The sequence below is a fragment of the Lissotriton helveticus genome, chromosome 3_1, assembly GCF_964261635.1.
Source record: "Lissotriton helveticus chromosome 3_1, aLisHel1.1, whole genome shotgun sequence".
Classification (NCBI taxonomy): Eukaryota; Metazoa; Chordata; class Amphibia; order Caudata; family Salamandridae; genus Lissotriton; species Lissotriton helveticus.
The window spans coordinates 998,879,445-998,900,390 of NC_136061.1; the positions used below are offsets into that span (position 1 = coordinate 998,879,445).

The 20,946-nt window shown below is 42.6% G+C and overlaps 1 protein-coding gene across 2 annotated transcripts in view; it reads right to left on the reverse strand.

Moving 5' to 3' along the window:
• Window positions 1-20,946, reverse strand: part of OSBPL6 (oxysterol binding protein like 6) — a 755,438-nt gene that overhangs the window by 537,123 nt on the left and 197,369 nt on the right. For both annotated transcript variants that reach the window (XM_078681507.1, XM_078681506.1), the window contains exon 2: window positions 11,528-11,798. In XM_078681507.1, the coding sequence (XP_078537633.1) occupies window positions 11,528-11,632 (105 nt within the window). In that variant the 5' untranslated portion in view covers window positions 11,633-11,798. The remainder of the gene's footprint in view (window positions 1-11,527; window positions 11,799-20,946) is intronic.

Here is a 20,946-nt window from a genome sequence, read left to right on the forward strand (position 1 = left end):
TGCTGCTTACCCGACGGGCTGAGATTGGCATATCTGGCACTGCTTAGGGTTGGCTCAAATCTTTTTTTGGAGAGCCAGGTGCAACAGGTATGGCTCCCCCCGTTTTCTTCGTCACCACAGAGGGTGTCTCCGGGGGTCCCACAGGGGTCATTCCTGAGTCCCTATGTTACCCTCTTGGTCCAATTGGCAGAGGATCTGGGGGCCAAAATTATTGCTTACGCTGATGACACCCAGCAACTGGTGACATGGGAAAAAAATGAGTGCTCCACTTCCTCTGCTAAAAATTGTTTGACCACAGTTTTTCATGTGCTGGCCTCCGACCAACTTAAATGTAATGAAGAGAAATCTGAAATCCTCCTATATGGATAGTTTCCCCCTCAGTTTAGAGAAACACTCTGGCCTTGATTTCGTTATGCCAGCCTCAACGGGGCAACCCGCTAAGAATCTTAGGGTTTGGTTTGAGGAGAACCTTACGTTCTCAACCCAGATCATGAAGCTAGCCGGAAACTGTTTTGAGTTACTTAAAACCCTCAGGAAATTTCTTCCTCGCTAAAGAAACGGTCACCCAAGCCCTTATTTTATCTCTAATGGATTATGCCAATGCCCTGTATGTTGGCATCCCGGGATATCGGCTTAATAAACTACAAGTAGTTCAAAATGCGGCGGCCAGGCTTCTCCTCAACATCCCCGTTAGAAGCAGCGTGAGACAACATCTGCGCGCACTTCACTGGCTGCCTGTAGCAGAACGGGTTAAATGTAAATATTTAGACATATAGCACACCGCGCCCTTCATGCCTTAGGTCCAATCTACTTAAGAAAGCACTTTTCTTTCTTTAATCCTTCGGGACAACTGCGCTCTACATCACAACTCCTGGCTCATGTCTCCAGTTTCCGACTGCAAAGGATGGGTGGCAGTTCTCTTGCTTTGAAAGCTACTGTAGCATGGAACTCCCTGCCTCTTGCTCTCCGTAGCATTCAGGACCCCATTCATTTTTTTTAAAACTTGAAAACATTCTTCTTTATCTAAACTGGCTCTCCTCACTCCTCAAGGCTCGCACCGGGACACTCTTCGGAGTATCTGTGCATGCTACAAATACAAATAACATAACATGAGATACATACTCTTTTCCCAAAAACTGGAATGAGAAATGTTACCCTCACTGAGACTAGGTAAGATGGTTCTCCATCCAACTGATAGGCCAGATTTCGGGTCTCTCATGGGTCAATCAATGCAGCCAAATGATGACCCCGCTCAATTTCTCAGCATGATAATAGAAAAGTGGATTCAAGAAGTAGGTATAGTGACGTTGGAAGCCAAACCCTGGATAGAGATATAGGCACATATAATACATTTTTGCAAGAAGAAACAGGAAAAAGAGAGGAACAAGAAGAGGGTAACAGAGAAAGCGGCAGCCAATTTGGTACAGCAAAAGTAGACAAAGAAAGGAGCAAAAGAAGGAGCTGGACTAGCATCTATACCACTCAGATGACTGCAGTGCCTGTGGGATCGGAACACAAGTTCCTACAACAGCAGGATAGTGTAAGGGCACAATGAAGTGGTAGAGGAGGACGAAGAGGTATAGAAAGTAGCAGGATAGGTCCCCAGAGGATGGAGAAAACATATCTTTATTGTCACAGATACAGACATTTCATAAAAGATTGCAGGACTGAGAGATGGGATGAATACAATGGAAGGACAGTCAGCCAGGGATACAGTAGTGCAGCCACAGTCACACCCAAAAATAATATATACACCTCAGACACCACCACAAAATGTGCTGCAAACAAGTAATGCTTAAGGTGCAACAAATTACTTCACAGCAGTTACCAAGCACCCCCAATGGCAACTACACCACAAAGTGGACAGGGAGGAGTAACTGTGAGAGGAACAAATCCCTTCCATACAAATTATGGGGGAGGATATACGCAATGAAGGTGCCCACAGACTACTTCCATGTGTCCAGTATTGTGCACAGGACAGATGAGGAACCCACTGTGACAGAAGCTATCAAAAACAAGAGGTATGCATTCCTCATAGATACGTTAGCAACCCAATCTCGTATTGAAGCGGGAGACCTTCCGATTTCTAATAGATCAATGGACACACAAGAATTGCTGGGGTGATGATGAGGGTTCCATTTATCAAACAGGTGGAGATGGAAATAGGAGGGAGGTAAATTGATGGCTGTTGACTATTCTCTTCGGCTACCCCAGCTCATCTATTGGGGAGAGATCTTATGGATTAGTTAAATTAGACTATACAGTTTGAGCCTGATGGTACTATGATTTTTTCTACCTCTGGAGTTCCTCCTTCCAAGATCATGGGTGTACCAGTATATTCTTCTACTGGAGATCAAATCAGAGTTCGATCCACCCATATAGAAGCATTTACCACAGCGATATAAACAATAATAGCAAAAACACCAGAGTTACTGTGAAGGTGGTCCAGCTACCCAAAGAGTTCCTTTTCCAGCGACAATGGCAAGGTTTGTGTATACCTGACAATGAGTTGATGCTGCAAATAGAGGCCTTAGAGATCACACCGACCTATGGCGCTCTGATAGCCTGTGATCATAAACATGTCTTATGGGCATGAGTAATATTTGTTGAGCCAGGTACAGTGGCATAACATAGGCCCCCGCAGCCCACACAGTGTGCGGGTCCCCCAAGCTCTAGGGACCATACCCTTACCTGAGAGCTCCTAATTTAGATCGGAGGGGCCCCCCTCCATGTTCCTTGCAGGAGGGCCCCCTCAAGTTTTGGTATGCCATTGGCCTGGTAAAATTGTTAATGAAATACTGGATTATAAACTGTTTGATGGTGATTTTAAGGAAACAGTTATAGTCTTTCAGGATGACATGCCATTGAAAACAGTACTGGAAGTAAAAGCGCCCACACCAGGTAGAGCCTTAGATTCGGTTAGGGATGCAGATCTTGCCCAAGTACTAGACATCTTGTGGACTAAGGGTCCCTATGATGTAGGCTTTATTCATGCTGCTACTCCATTTAGAATTACATTGAATGAAGGTGCGACAATATTCTCTTTCTAAAGAAGCAGATGAAGGCATTGCCCATATTATATGGGCGGTGCTAGAGCAAGGAGTAATTTACCCTGGAGTGACTCCTTCTAATACCCCTATTTACCAGGTCAAGAAATACAAGGGCAATACTTAGCGTATGGTTCAAGACCTGCGCCCCCTGAATGATGTAGTGATACCAGAATTACCAAGTGTTCCTGACCCTTCCATTATTTTGACAAATATTTCCCAGGATGCTACATTTTTATCTGTTATAGATCTCAATAATTATTTCCTTAGCATCCTTCTTCATCCAGTCATTATTTGACAGTGTTCTACCATCGTAGGACTCAGTAGTTCCACCCTTAATTGCCTCCAAATAATTGGGAGACCCCTTGCATTTTTCACAGAGCAGTAAAAATGACCTGTCAAACTTCCACTGTGACAGTAAATTGTAGCAGTGTGTCGATGACATTTTAATTTGCAGTCCTACAGGACATCAGTGTAGGAAAGATACTGTCTCTCTTTTGGTTACTCTCGCACAGAGAGGATATAAGGTAAAGACAAAGTTTAGTATTGTCAGAAGGAGGTCCATTAGCTAGGACATTTACTATCGGCTTCTGATTGAAGAGTAACCCCTGAAAGAGCAGCATTTATACATCAAATAACTATGTCAGAAACTGTAAAGGGAATGCAGAAGTTTCTTGGCTTCTGTAACTATGTGAGACAATTACAGCACTTTAATAGCACCTTTGCTGGCTTCTATTAAATAGGCGAAAAACAGAAACAATAAGATAATGATGACACCAGAAATGAAGGTACATTTTCAAAAATTGAAAACTGAGATAACAATTGCCCCGGTTTTGGGGACTCCTCATTAAACTAAGGAGTTTTATCTCTTTTGTCACTGCAATGGTCACGTGATGACAGCTGTCCTTATGCAAAAATATCCTCTAGGACATACATCCATTGCACACTTTAGCTGACAGTTGGATTCAGTGATAATAGGACATTCTCCTTGTGAGCAAGCCCTTCCCACTGCAGCTTTTGCAGTACAGGAAAGCAACCCCGCTGTCATGGGGGCACCTTTGATGATCTATTCAAAAGGCTAAGGCTACTTTAACTACACAGAGTGTAAGGATATAAGGCGATACTGTCACTACCATCTTTGAAGGTAGTGAAGTGTCAAACGGTGAATCTTGCATCATGTGCACCATTTTTTGCACCTTGTACCATTTTTTGCTCATCTTATATTAGACTCTGAGGATGATGCACATGACTGTGCAACATATACTCCTAATGAATCTAGTCAAGCAAAAGAGGATGCTATTCCCTGTAGCATTGTCTAATTAGTTGATGGTTTCTCTACTATTGACGAGGGCACAGGAGTAAAACACACAGGTATGGCAGTAGTCAGAGCACAAAAGCATGATTATTCAGACACACTTCACATAGTAGAGCAGTTAACACTACCAGCGCATTATTCTGCACAAGTAGCAGTACTGATAGCTTTGATAGCAGCTCTTAAACAAGGAATAGAAAAAAAAAATCATCACAATCTATTCAGATTCAGCTTATATAACTACCACTGTGCATTCTAGCATTATGAAATAGAGCAGCAGAGTCTTCCTTAAGTCAGACAGGAGTCCTGTTATGCATAGGAATCTCTTAGTGACTTTAATAAAGGCAGTGGCGGGTGTGAAATATGCGGAAAATAGAAATGGACAGGCTTTTGTGTCTTCGGGTAATGCAATTGGGCAGCTGAAGACACATTTAGGTACACCCCCCTTTCTGTTCCATCTGGTTCACAACATGTCCCTGCTTTAGTGGCCCAGACTGCCTAGCTGTCCGGGTCTGAATCTAATGCTACCAGTAATAGTGTTACACCTCATTATGCTGAGACAGTACGTATACATCTCTGAGAGCTGCAGGAAGCTGCTCCACTGCACAAGAAACAGAAATGGGAGACTAAAGGGTGCTCCCAGTTAGGGAACCATTTTATATATAGACAAATATCTACAGGTAAACCAGTGATGCCTCACTCTTTACTTATGACAGCTCTTGATCAATTGCATTTGCCAGCCCATATCTTGAGAGATCATTTGCCTATACAAATACAAGAGGATTGGTTTGTTCCAAATTTGCATGCTTACCATGTACCTTCATAATTGTACTGTTAGTCAACAATTTTCTCCAAATCCCACATTGAATACGATAAATTCTACCATACAATGACCACAAGATCCCTTTAAAGCTCTCCATCTTGAACTTTGTGGACATGATAGACAGGTGCAACCACTATAGGTACCTCATAGTTGTGGTTTGTCCTTTTTCTTGATAGGCTGAAGCAGGACTGTGTGTCTACTGTGATGCTACATTAGAAGCTAAGTTTCTGATTTGTGAGGGGAGTCCCGCTGGAGAATTCAACCACTATAGGTACCTCATAGTTGTGGTTTGTCCTTTTTCTTGATAGGCTGAAGCAGGACTGTGTGTCTACTGTGATGCTACATTAGAAGCTAAGTTTCTGATTTGTGAGGGGAGTCCCGCTGGAGAATTCAACCACTATAGGTACCTCATAGTTGTGGTTTGTCCTTTTTCTTGATAGGCTGAAGCAGGACTGTGTGTCTACTGTGATGCAACATTAGAAGCTAAGTTTCTGATTTGTGAGGGGAGTCCCGCTGGAGAATTCCAGAAAGGATAAGATCAGATACCGGCACAAACTTTGTTAATGCAGTTATTCACTTATCCTACAACAATGTTAGGGATAAAGCATAAACTATCTTCTGTTCATCATTCTCAGAACAATGGCATTGTTGAGTGCCTAAACAGCTTACTGTCGAATCAGATCAGCTGGCTATGTGCCACGTTGCATAAAAAGTGGTTGCTTACCATTAGAACTATTTTCCCTTTGGAACACACCTAGTTCTGATCATCGCCTGACACCCCATAAGATAGTGACAGGGAGAATCATGAATACTCAAATACCGGCCACTAAAAGTAAGGAAGAAAGCACAGCTGAAATCTTGAATGATGAAATGCTTGCCTAACTCTCTGAACTAACAGAAGCTGCAAAGTTAACTTCTAAACAGGTAACCAAAGCAAAGGAAAAGTGCACCACCGCTGAGGTCGACCTTCCCATTGTGAACATAGGTGATACAGTATTTGTAAGGAATTTGTCCGGAAATAGAAAGACCCGAAGTTCGACGGTCCCTTTACTGTGACTATGGCCACCCCCAGTGCCCTCAAGGTAAATGGCAGGAAGCCGTGGATCCATCTATAGGATTTTCGGATGAACCCTGCATCACACCAAGTACCACCAGCAGTGTAAATGGAACAAGAGGGGGAAGACGATTGTGACCATATTAATACACCTCTGCCGTTGGACAATTTTTTTAACCAGCAAAACAAACGTTATGTATTTTTGTTTTCGTTTTCCTTTTTTGTCTCTTGATACTATAATTTCTACTATTGCTCCTTTATAGTAATGCATATTATAGTTCTAATATCACACACATGTGAAGAGAACTGTCTACTCATACCAATGTGTCTCATAGTATTCATACTAGGTTGTTAGATAATATGTGGTATCAACAAATATCAGACATTGGATCAGAAAGTACTAATGAATCATGTTTTGTGTGATCATTAATTCTGCATACCACAGGATCAGATAGGTTACACTCAACTAAATAAGTACCTCCAAGCACAGCTTTATGTCCTTTACAATTGTAACTGTGTGGGATTACCTTCTGAATGCAGCCAACATTTTTAGGATAGTACAATTTCCAGTTATACTACAAAATATGACTTTAGTAGATGTTTTATATACCCTTACAGACAGGCAGGACATTAAGGATGATATAGCATGCATGAAGAAAACAGGTTGTCCTAACACTGCAGAATGGACACAAATGGCCTTAGGTTTCGCACTTTTATGAGTAACACGACCACCCACTGAGTGTAATAGTTATTTAGTAAATCTTTTACTTCCAGATTGTGTTTGTATGCCAGGCTTTATAGTGACTGGATCAGTTTATGCCCATTATCAATGGCATTCGGATAACAAATGTTATTGAAGGGCTATGTCTTTATGGAATGGTACTGATATTATAATACAAAGAGAGTACAAAGTTCCCCGGGAAGAGTGAAGTAGTAGTGTGGTGTGTGCTAGGATGAGGGGGGAATCCCCTTGTTGGGACTAGAACCCTCACACACCCAGCAAGCTAGGTGTCATGCTTCATCATATGGGTTCTGCTCCTCGTCAGACTGGCGCTGCAATGTCTGACGGGCTCCCGAAAACGGGGCTCGTTATCGGAGATCTTTTGTCCCGGCCATATGGTGCATGCGTGTGAGAGGGCAGGAGGGGTTTTGTGTGTGGGCGTGAAGTGAATAGTAAAGTTAAAAAAGGTAAATCAATCCACAACCTATTTTATTCTTGTGGTAGATTTCCTTGGTTAAAAGGGGTTGGGAAGGGAGCTAAATGCCCTGGAACTGTCCTAGCAGGTTAGCTACTACCTTCATGAATGGTCGACATGTTTCTTTCCGCGAAAGAAATTCTTCAGGACCTAATTCTAGTGTACCACACAGTGAAAATTAAATCAAAAAGTGATGAAAAAATATAATGAAATAATTAGAAACTAGCAGCGTGGTATACAACCTTCTAGGGGCGGTAATACCGATTAGCAGGCCGATTGGTCCTACTCAAGTTCCTAGACCTACGGTAACCCACGGTTCAGGCCGTTGCACCTACCCCCGGACGGCGTCTCGTTTGAGGCGCTCACCAGCTGCTGCCTCAAACGAGACGCCGTCCGGGGGTAGGTGCAACGGCCTGAACCGTGGGTTACCGTAGGTCTAGGAACTTGAGTAGGACCAATCGGCCTGCTAATCGGTATTACCGCCCATAGAAGGTTGTATACCACGCTGCTAGTTTCTAATTATTTCATTATATTTTTTCATCACTTTTTGATTTAATTTTCACTGTGTGGTACACTAGAATTAGGTCCTGAAGAATTTCCTTCGCGGAAAGAAACATGTCGACCATTCATGAAGGTAGTAGCTAACCTGCTAGGACAGTTCCAGGGCATTTAGCTCCCTTCCCAACGCCTTTTAACCAAGGAAATCTACCACAAGAATAAAATAGGTTGTGGATTGATTTACCTTTTTTAACTTTACTATTCACTTCACGCCCACACACAAAACCCCTCCTGCCCTCTCACACGCATGCACCATATGGCCGGGACAAAAGATCTCCGATAAAGAGCCCCGTTTTCGGGAGCCCGTCAGACATTGCAGCGCCAGTCTGACGAGGAGCAGAACTCATATGATGAAGCATGACACCTAGCTTGCTGGGTGTGTGAGGGTTCTAGTCCCAACAAGGGGATTCCCCCCTCATCCTAGCACACACCACACTACTACTTCACTCTTCCCGGGGAACTTTGTACTCTCTTTGTATTACATGCTTGATGGACATATACACTGGACCCCGTTAAACAATGTCCTACCTTGTCCCTCTCTTTGTTTAAATGGTACTGATATTAGTCAGGATGCAGTAAAATGTGTGAACCCATATGTGATGATAGTATTGCACAATACACTTGGATGGATAGTACAGTGAGTCCACAGACAGTCATGAGGTTAACATCCGTTTCCTTATGTTTCAGAGGAAACTGCACCGTTAATGTAGGACATAATATCAACTGCAGTGCCACAATAGATAACACTGACATGCAGGGGGGCACCTCCAGCCTCATGGACTATTATTGGCAGTGTGGAGAATTGCTTTACGAATCAGTTACCATCGAACTGAAATGATCTCTGCACATTGGTAACTTTGCACACCATTGTCTTGGTAATTCCAGGAGTAAATCTGTCTGTGCTACATGAACACCCCATGCGCTGTCCAACGCCTTTGTTACATCATCACTGAAGGAGAAGAGCTGCAGAATATTATGACACTACCACTTGTAATGATATTCCTCAAGAGTACAGGTTGTTAAATGATGCACAGTTGTTCTTTGTAACTATTTTTCTGTTTGTTCAGGCAAAGGCAACTGCTCGAAGGCTGCATATAACTTGATGGGAATTGTTGAAATGCATCAATACCAAGAAAGATGGATTTAGTACCATAAAGGATGAGCTGCGTTCCATGAGAATGATGATTATGCAGCATCATTATGTTCTCAATCTTATGGCGACCATGGAAGTAGGGGTATGTTCGAAGATAGGAACTGCTTGCAGTACTTATGTCCCAGCAAATGATGCGGACAAGGGAACTTTGTCAGAGGCTATACAAACTTTGCATTATCTACAGAAGAAAATGGTAGAAGAAGGAGGTGCCCCAGATAATTTGTTTAGAGCAGTGATACTCAAAAGATGGCCTGGGGGCTGCTTGTGGCCCTCTTGACCGTTAATTGTGGCCCCCCTGGGGAACAGTTAGATGCGGAGCACTAACATTTGGAAAAAAATAATAAATAAATGAGCAAGCATTTATTAACCAGCAAAATAAAAGCTTGCCTGTTTATTTTTAAAAAATGTGACCGCCTCACACTCTCCGTGACCCACCCAGACCCCTTACCGCTACCCTACTGGCATCAGTATGCCTCTTGGTCACACCACAGACCGTACTTTGTGGCCCCTGGGCAAATGTTTGCGAGTACCCATGGTTTAGAGGGTGGTTTGCTTTACTACCATAATGGATTTCGGGACTTTTAAAAGTTTTATTGACAGCTCTTGCAGCACTGTTGTTGATATGTTGTGGTGTTCAATTAATTTTAGCATGTTCTAGAAGGATCAGTACAAAGGCAGGAGGGATGTTTACAATTAGGACACCCACACAAGTAATAGATGCTCAGGGAAATACATATCATCTGGTGCCCAGTCCAGACACAGGATTAGAGTCAGTAGTTGAAATATCAACTAGAGGGGGGAATGTTAAAGAGGAAACAAAATGTGAAGAAGTTACGCAACTGCAGACATTAGTAAAGAGTGTCACAAAATTATACATGGTGAAAGAGCAGTGTGTCCAAGCTCCAAAATGACAAAAGCCAGGTTAAGAACTCACTAGGAAATAGACTGCATGACCAGTTCGGTCTTAGCTAAAGGAAAATCTGTGTTTGCAACCCTAAAGGAATTTGTAGTCACAGCACAGCAAACATGTATTCTGTGTTCTAAGTAAATTGAAAACGTGATTGAAGAATAGGAGCAAGAGATAGAGGACACATAATCTGATAAGAAATCTTGGGAGCAGAACAATAAAACACACACACATGCATACAAAAGAACAAATAAATGGTTTTAAGCTTTGTTAGAATTACAATAAAGAATGTGTAGAGGAAAAGATCAGGAGTTTAAAGACACAGGTGATGTAATATTTTGTAACAAATATGTAATTATTGAATAACCTATTATTTTACCTGTGTGAAAATAGCTACTCTCCCTGACGCAAGCTGAAACCTGAAACACAGTATAGTGCCCTATCTCTCACCATTTACCTCAAACCTTGTAGGCGAGAGCCTGTTGGAAGGGTAAAAAACATACCCAAATTAAGACCAGCAAAGGGAGGTTTTAATCTTGGGAGTATTTCCCAAGGTATGCACCCCTGACATAATGGCGAAGTTGCTCATTGCCAGCAGATGTTGGGGTCTATCTGTATTTGCGAGGGACCCGATTAACCCAACAAATATGTAGGCCCATTGCTAGTTACTATAGATAGCCAATTCCATATCTGCTAAATTTGCCTTTTTGATTAAATGTATGTACAGTGTATCTTCCTATTTGCCTAAACAGTTGGGTATTTTTTTTATACATGTACCTTTTAAAACTGCCATTTGCACGATATCAATTAAAATGCTTAGTGTTCCATTTCTGTCATCAACTTTCTGCTTTTAATTTTTCTAGTTACCTCCACAAAGAGCAACAGACAGTAGGCGGTATTGGATTTAATTTTGAAACTTATTTTTTTGGCAATGAAGAGGAAAGTTCACAGGCCTCTCGTGTAATTGTCATTAATAAAAGTTAAGAGCTTCCATTAAAAATGTGGAACTTTAAATGCACATTCTGGTTATATGACATCAAAAACACAACAGGACCTCACTGCAGCTCCAGGACAAGTAATAACTTTGTTTGCATTGCTCCTAAATTAGAAATTATGATGAATAAGTGCTACCCTGACTACCCATAAAGGGTTCAGCCTTTGCAAATAGCACGGACAGTGCTTGACTAAGCAGATACATCTGCATCTCTCTCAAACTACATATAGATATGGCTCTTAGCACAAATCCACATAAAAAAAGATTTAATAATATTTCTATTACCGACAATGCAAGTACAGCAAAAAAAATCTCATATGGCCAAGATGTCAACATTGGGGATTAAATTGCTTTATGATCCATTAAATATTCACAAAGTAAATTAATGTACACATTACTGTAATCCCAATTCCTGTAAGTGGAAAATATAAGCAAAGACATACATGAAAACATTAATGGTTTTCCAAACCGAGTTAGACGTACCTGCCTACTATCTCTTTGAGAAGACGATGAGGAAGAGCCATTTTTATGAGTTGGAGTAGATAGTTTATGGGTTGGAGAAGTGACTGATTTCTCTTCCGAATTCATGACTCCTGGAGATTTTACTCGTCACAACACTTTTTTACGACCATATCAAATATTTCGAGGGTTCACAAAGAGATAGCTAAATATTTGAATTTAAACATTATTCCACTTCAGATTTTGCATCCTCCACTCGAAAATGGCACTTGGTGGGAAGTATCCAGGGCTACGCCTGCGAGGAAAAGACAACAGGACAAAATTAAAATGGGCAGTGAACACAATACCTGCAGAAGATGGATGTACGATATACAGTGTGGATTTACAAAAAATACCTTAAAATAATCCCTTTAAGTGTTCACGGTTATCCACCTCCACTGTAGAAACCATATTTTGACATTTGAGGCAGTATACATTTAAGCTTTCCTAACTTTTTTTATACAACAGATGTGAAAGACAAATTTGCAACATCCTTTTCACATGTTGGGGGTAGGTAAAAGTATCCAAAGTAAGTGCTTCACCTTGGACTGACCAGAGTGTATAGTTAAATTATGGCAGTATTTTTTTTTAAACAGAAAATGTAAAAGGGTGAAGTGCAATAGTTAGCATTTAAAAAAAATGGCATCACCAAAAGGTTTATTATGCTAATAATCCCAGATTTCAGAGACAGGCAGTGTGAGGAAAAAAATTTAACTGTAGTTTTATCCAGTTTTCTAAATGGTGGTCCATACTTCCTATTTCTTTTTTTGCAGACATCAAACTGGGTGAAATCACAGAATTTCCTCATATTTCTGTGAGGGAAGGTAATAGATTCTGTGGGTATGACAAACTTTCAATCATCCAGCATTCACACAATTCTGTTAATAAAAACCCCAATACACTCAGTATGGGCCTACCATCCAGGACATAACATAACATAAAAAAACACAATTTTGCTTTGAATGTAAATAGATTCTTAGGATGTGGGTAGATGCGCTATCTCCGTTGAATTCTGGTCAGCATCCAAGAAAGCTTACCAACGAGAGATATTTTTGAAACCTTAACATGTGTGGGCATCCAAGGTTTCATGGTCTGTATGGATTCCAATGGGTTTTCTTACCCAAAGTATCCTGCAAATGTCAATTTTTGGGTGAAACCCCAAAATGTACTCACAAATTTGTGAGAGAAAGTTCTAGATTTGTCATGAAGATAACATGCCCTTTCCCCCTAGTTTTCAGAAACACCCAGGGCTAGTAGTGCTCTGCGAGTGTCAGCTTACCCTGGGCCCTAATACTACAGCTAATCACCATGGAAATTGGGTTAGGCATGATTTTTGTGTTCGTAAAGCTTTAGGAGTATGAAAATGGGCTGGAATGCAAATTTATTTATAAAGTTTTAACAAATAAACCACACCTTCAGTAACGCTCAGGAGTCTCTATTTTTCAGAAATGTCAAGGCATGCTAAGGTTCCCTGAGCTTGCTGACCCCAGACTGAATACTGTAGCACTCCACATGTGTAGTGAGAGGGCACTTCTCATACCTGCCAACTTGAAGAGCAATCTCCCGTGTGAGGAGAGGGCGGGGATTTGAAGGTAGCGGGGCCTCGTGCTGAAAAGCACCTACGATGCACTTTGAAACCCCTATACCCGCCTCCAAACCCCCTCTTCCAACAGTAAACAAAATCTTGCTGAGGCTGCCCCGATATCCTGTGTTGTTTTCACACCCCTTAATGGATGTCGTCAGTTCAAAGCCTCGGAAAACGAACTGGAAAACAACTATTTACAGAGGTTCTCAACTCATTTTCCTGCCACCGTGTAATAGCGTTTCCTCACTGAATGACCAGGTGATGGGAGCCGTTATCGTGTGTCACACAGTGGCACCGTGTGAGTTGGCAGGTATGACTTCTGCTGCACTCAAGGGAGTTGCAGTGAGAAAGTGGGCGGGACCATCCTCCCAAATGCTTTACATAGCACTCCCGGCAATACTATTGCGAGAGAAACTTATGCAACACTTAATGGAGTTTCAAGTCTCACGCATAGCACACCAACAAGGGGACTTCATGCCCCCATAGCTCTCCGAGCTCGGAGGCACCACTGAGTGATCGGCGGTGAAGAAGGGGGCGAGGCCACCCTCCCAAATGCGCTACAAAGCGCTCCTGGCAATACGACTGTGCAGGACGCGCCCAGGCAAAGCATGTGCCAAGGGCAAGTCTGTCCAGAGCCCAGAGGGGGCTGGGCTTGCCCTCTGACATCTTGCCAAAAAGGTACTGTTAGAAACTGTTATGTACTTAAATTGACCCTAGTTGAATCAGATGTGATGGTTTAATTAGCGGGTTACTACTCCGGGAGAGTGTATGCTGCTGATATATCTTACCTTTCTCAGTGCTGTCCGCAGCCTTTAATATTAAATGACTAAGAGGTAGTCAGTAAATCTCACCACTGGCCCCTCAATAGCGAAGAAAGGTCCCAGAATCACAGGAGAGAGCCAGTGGCAGTGCTGGCTGTACTGTGCAGGCGATGGCTGACTTGTTCGGGGGGAGGGGAGTGGCGGCCAATGGACGACTTGTTCTTGGGGCCGGAGGGACGATGGTAGTCGACAGACACGACTCCCGCCACCCCAGAAAAAGGTGCTGCCCTGGGCGGACTACCCTCCCCCGTAGCTAAGCCACTGGAGGGAGCTGTGTTATGAATCGAATTGACGAAACTTTGGAGGAAGTAGAGGAAATATGAAATCCCCCTATGGAACGTGATCTGTTTCCCAAAGGCTCTCCCTTGCCAGTACAGAAGAAAAGACCCAAGAAGCGAAGAGGGTCCCAGATATTTGGTCTATCCCTCATGTAGCTTTCTTAAGAATGTTTCAGGACTTATGCACTGCAGAATGAGGTATTGGGGAAAACTCCCTGGTTTTGGTTAATTCAGAGGTTTTATGTGAAAGTAGGTTCACTGTAACCCGGAAGATGGTGACCCTGGAGAGGAAGTGAGGGTAACCAGGGGATATGATATGCAGTCTAGTGTGTCCCTGGATGTTAATAAACTAGTGGGGGTGATAGTGGAGCTGAGGGATGAGGTTTTGGGACTTGAAGTTAACTATACAAGCCTTGGAGGAGAACATTGATGAGGCCATGTCTTTAAAGAAACCTACCCTGATGTTGACTAAAGGGGTTGCTAGGGTGGATATGTCATCAAGAACCTATATTCCCCTTTCAGTACAGGTGGATATGCCCTTAAGATCCCATGCTCAGCCCAGTACAAGTGGATATGCCCGTAAGACCCCATGTCCATCTCCCAGCACTTGGCCCATGGCCAGGTCAATCCCTCCCCAATATTGGAAGATCTGGAGAGAAACCGCTTACGGAAATGACTTAACATGAATTGGGGGATCCTGGTTAGGTATGGATAACTACGGGCCACGTTGGGGTAGCCCAAGAGGCTTAGAAACACATAGTGGAATATTACATGGGGAATGAAACAGCCTTGGCAAACCTTCTCCCCTCTACTCACCAATGGTGAGGTCTAGTGTCCAATGAATTCCAATCACTCAGGTCACCACTCCTGAACCAGGGTTATATCTTTCTATCTCAAGTCCCCAAAGTCACCCAGGGGTATATGGAAGGCCAGGATTCCTGAGCTAACAACAAGAACAGTCTCCCTAGTTATGTCAAATGTCAAATGTCAAAGGTTCTTATATAGCGCCTTATCACCGCAAGGTCTCAAGGCGCTTGCTTTGGGAACCCGTCCTGGCTTTTCCCTGTGAGATAACCTGTACTGGGCATCCCCAAGGTGAAAGCCAGGCATCCCGCCGCGGGGGGCCGTAGTGGAGATTAAGCAAGCTATTGCCCAGAGTTGCAGAGTGTGAACCCATGATTCGAGTAGGCACCGAAGCAAGAATTATCGAGTCCGTGGACATTTGGGCTCAAGTCCCTGCCGCGTTGGGAATTATGACTTTCAAAAGGGTAATATATCCATAGATTCACATGTCCCATAGACAAGTAGTTTTTTAATAAAGTTGATTACATTTTCTAATACATATAAGACATTAATATAAATAACACGTAAGGATCACATATAGAGTGAAACTGTCATAAAAGCCACAATAGTGGACATCAATAGTTATGGAGCCCCATAATCCTTATCAGTATACCAATAGACAGTGTGCAATTACAAACTTCAAAATACTCCACAAACATAAATTAGCAAGTCTAGTACATACAAAAACCAAAGCAAAAATAATAATATCATACACAAAATATGCAATACAAGTGATTACAAGAACACAGGAAATGCACCGACGCGGGTTTCGGAGGTGAGAAATTGTTTAGCCAATTCCTTCATCAGGGCGCTGAGAAATCAAATAGGGGGGTGGCCAACAGCCATCCTGGAAACAAGAACTATTCCTCAATGTGCTATAAAAGGGGCTCAATAAAAATACATACTACATACGTCTGTAGGGACAACAAGAGATAAGATAGTTATGGTGAAACAACATCACTAGTATATAATATAACAGAGCATGCTAAAGAACACTATAGGAGTAAAGATAAGAAAAAGTGCACCTAAGTTTTTTGGTGAGGAGCAACAGCCAAGATTTAAAATCGGCCCTATACCCGTGTGGAACAGACCAAGAATAGTGCTAGTATAGAGTAGCCAGAAGAAATAACTAGGTTCCCAAATACAATAAAAAAGAGGGTGAAAAAGATAATGATTAAACCACATACTTAATGGTAGTGATGTCATCTGGTAACAGAAAATGATGAAGCTATTACTGGCCAGTGACAATGGAACCTCTCCCCACGTAACTGAATACTTAGAGTAGCTATACTACTAAACACAAAAAGGCACAGGAATTGCCATGATTAAAGCAGCAAAGTAAGAGAGGACCTGTCCTAAGAAATAATAAAGAGATAAATAACTATGGCAACAACGCAACTAATAACAGACTCCCTCTCTAAGTAGAATAATGTTCCAAACGTAGCACGACATGAGTATAAATGAATATCAACATATATCCCAATGACTAAGGGAACGCTTACCCTTAAAGAAAGAAGAAGCGGGCCACTTGGATAGGGATCCACGGCTGGAGGTACCGAATAAGGAAGCCAGAATAGAATAAAATCTAAAAAGGCAGAATCAAAAAACAATAGTAAAAAAATAGAGAAGGTACTGTGTAACCTATCAGAAAGAAATGATTCCCCAAAGCTGACTTACTAGTATGGCACAGTGCAAGTTACACCACGGGGAGGGCTGGGGCCAATTGAAAATTAGGCAACTTGTCTGTCCTGGAATAAGGAGCTGCTCAACATATAATGGGGAGCTCTAAAAAGAACACAAATATACAGCACGTATTAAAGAGCAGCCAGCTCTGACGAGAACGGAGCACATAGGGAGACAAGACTCTATAGCGCTACTCCTACGCTTACCAATGAAGTCTGCTCCTCCTCCCAACGGATAGAACTTGGCGGTGGGCTATGCTGTCCTCACAGCAGAGATTGGCCAAACAGGTTCCCAGGGTCGAAAATATGCGATACAACCAACTGCGCATTAACGGTTGCATCGGGAATGAGCAGCACCTGGGCTGCTAAAGCATAGAACGTTAAAGGGCCACCGCGTGGAGAAGGGCAGGCGCTATGTTGTATTGGAAGAACGGTCAACTGCGGGCACCATATTAGAGTCAGTCTCGGCACCACAGCAAAGGGAAATTTCAGTGCATGATGACAAGACCAAATCTGTATAACTAATACTCTAAACTATGTCATAAAACTGGTAAAGCAAGGCAACAAACTCCTGAATCAAATATAATAAGGAAAAACTGAATACTCTATAGAAAAGGGCGGGTGCCATGATGAATTAGAAGAACGGTCAACTGCGGGCGTCATATTAGAGTCAGTACCGGTCCCACAGCAGTGGAAAAACTCCAATGCAAGGTAAAAAGCATGAAAATACCAGATCTATGAAACTGATACCCTAAACTATGTGATAATGCTGGTAAAGCAAGGGCAAGGGAACAAGAACTGCTAAAACTAAAATATAAAAAAGAAATAATGAATACGCTGTAGAAAGGGGGACACTGGGAGTAGGGCACATATCTGTAGGGATAAATAATAGATACTCACTAAACAAGCAGGAGTGACCAGGGTCGGTTAAAAAAAGGGGTGGTTTGAAAAACACCCATAGCAGAAAAGGGAGGGATTTACAATAAAGCATTCTCCCATGGTAAGTGTTCGTTAAGGCCTTTGACGGCCGTCTGAAGTGTATACATCCTGAACACTTCTCGTTTACGTCTGAGGCCATCAGAGTTCCCATTCTCTGCTTGTTTCACCTACATTTCCCTGCTTGAAGGGAAACAGAATGATGTATATGACATTAGAGGATCTACAGTTGGTCATTTCTTTGAATTGGAATTTTTGCTTCCACCCATTCTAGTTCTGCCGTAACGATAGCAAAGTTGCACGCATGGCAGTTGCCACATTTATGTGTACAACAAATAGGGTCCTTACCAGTGATGGACCTTTGCGCAAATTGTCTTTTTTCACAAAATCTAGATTTCACTAGAGTTTCTCAGGTTTATGTTTCTGCGGAATGAAAAAGTGGGTTTCGGTAAGGGATTCTCCTGCTTGTTGGAGTTCAAGATATGCCACTGGGAGTTAATGATTTGGCGAAGCCTATTGACACAATTGGAGTGTCGAGTGACACAAACCAATTTGGCATCATCAGATTTGTGTTCATTTTGGAAGAGAGCCTCCCTATTTAGCCCTCTTATAGGCATCCCTGATAACTCTATGTGAGTAACCTTGATTGAGGAGTTTGTTTTTAAGTTGTTCAGCATGCAGATCAAAATTACTGATTTTGGTACTATTTCTGCGTAACCGCGGGAACTGACTGAAAGGTATGCTATCTTTCTGATTGCGAGGATGATAAGTTTCATATTGGAGAAGAGTATTTCTGGCCGTAGGCTTGGTATATAGAGAGACCTCTATAGTGTGGCCAATGGCCTGAATCCAACTGTCAAGAAATTCAATCTTTTCTTTGCTGATGTTGGTGCTGAATTTGAGATGAGGGTCGCACAGATAAATCCATAGGTTGAACTCGGTGAGTTGTTCTTCTGGACCACTCAATATAAAGAAAATGTTGTCAATAAAACGGTGCCACTGTTGGATGATTTCATAAAATGGGGTGATTTCATTAAAGATAAACCGATCTTCGAACGCTCCCATATATAGATTGGCTATGTTAGGGGAGCAGGTCCCGCCCATACTGACGCCCTGAAATTGTTTGTAGACTGTGTTGTTGAATTAAAAAAACTTCTCCTGCAACATAATGGCCAGACATTCTAAGATAAACAAGTTATCATTTTGACCATCACTTTTTTCAAGGGCACTTTTGACTGCTTCCAACGCTCCGATTTGGGGATCATTAGTATATAGCTCCTCGATGTCCATGGAAACTAGCATATCGGTATTGGGGTTAAAGTTGATCCCTTCTATTTTACCAATATGGTGGCCCATGTCTCTGATGTACCCCAGAAGGCCAGCTACCAGGGGTTTTAGAAAAACATCCAAATATTTTGACAGCGATTCGGTAAGAGACCCAATAGTGGATACAATGGGTCTGTAAGGTGGGTTGACTGTGTTTTTATGAGTTTTTGGAACTGCATAAAGAACTGGAATTCTATTGAAGGGTTTATTAAGGTATTCAAATTCTTGAGTGCAAATAGGGCCACTGTCAAGAGCTCAACACTCTAGTCACCTCAGGGAACAGATCTGGAAACAGATTGTCACCTTTCGTTTTCTCACTCATGCATGTCCATAATAAACAAAACAAAAACACAACAACAGTTTATAATATTTATTGAAACTATCATTCTCTATTATAAAACAGCTAGGCAGAAACTAGAAAATATATGCATGTCAGCAGAGTGAGTCGCATAACAATATACAATGAGAAGTCCTACCATGTTTAAAGATATATCTGCCTCAGCCTATCCTCACTACATGGGCACAGTGATATATCATAGATCTCTGGTATTAGGACCAAACCCCATATCTTGTATTACAGTAAGGTAATATGCATCTCAGGTTGCGCAAGGCTGGCACGTTGGTTTCAGGACCTCTCCTGCAACAATTCTCCTCTGTGTTTTTAAATGGTTCATCTCTGTGTAAATGATATGGGGTGCCTTTTGGAAAACAGCAGATGTGTATGTATGTGTCTAAATGTCGTTTGCTGCACCCGTCGGCCAATGGAATTTACACCACGGTTAAGCGGTTAGACAAGATGTTCAGACATAGTCCCAGAGAGAAGAACCAATAACAAAAACGTATAGTGTTTTGCAAAAATAATATTATGGCACAAAAATAAACATGCTGAGTACCATGCATGCAAAGCAGCCTACAACTTGCAGTTAGGCTAAGATAAGGGAGTACTACATGGTCCCTAAAGGGAACTCACAACACCCCCCTTTGGTCAGGCAAGTAACGGAGCGACTAGATAAACGCTATATAGCAAAAGCTACACTAATTCAATGCTTTGCTGATAGGCAGGTTATACAAAAAAACTACAATAAAAAAATAAAGAGCATCTACGCCCGATCTGGAGGATGAATGCATGGTTTCTTCAGGACAAGGACTTCAAGAAAACTGTAGGGAAAGAACTCAAATACTACTTTCTCACTAATCAAGACGCCATCTCCTCCCCGGGCACTCTGTGGGAAGCAAGCAAGGCCACCGTTCGCAGCTTTGCCAAAGGACAGCTTAAGCTTAAGCGGCTAGCCCAAGACTCCCAGATTACCCTCTTAGAGGCCCAGGCAAAGCTCCTTGAGAACCGAGGCCAGAGCAGCGAGATGACTCACAGGACAAACGGCTTGCACTTCTAAAGGACGAAATGAGGCAGGCATCCTTGTAGGCCGCCAGGCTATTGTGGAGGTCCTCTATAGCTAGGGTGTATCGGTGGGGGGGGGGGCAAAAACGGGAAGATACTACACCAGCTGGCCACATATCCCAAGGCTAATCGCAAAATCCCAGAGATTATAGATCCAGTTGGTGTTACCCATTGCTCACCCGCGGCGATGGCCTGGAGTTTCGCCGCCTACTACTCTAGGCTTAACTCAGAGCAGCGGCCCAGCCTCTCCCTCCCTGAGTGACTTCACCAAGAATGCATCTCTCTCCCTCGCCTGAACGCAGCCTAGATGTATACCCCCCCAGCTGTCGAAAGTGGCTCATTTCAACGAGAAACAGACGCCGCCACCATAGTACGGGAAACATCCTTTACAACGCAACTTTTACCACGCAGTGCCTTTACGACGCAACTTTTACAACGCAAACCATTACAACGAATTGCGCTGGGGGGCGCTCTAGGATAGGGAATGTGTTTAATGTACTATGCAACACCTTCCCTACTATCCACGGGGACTGG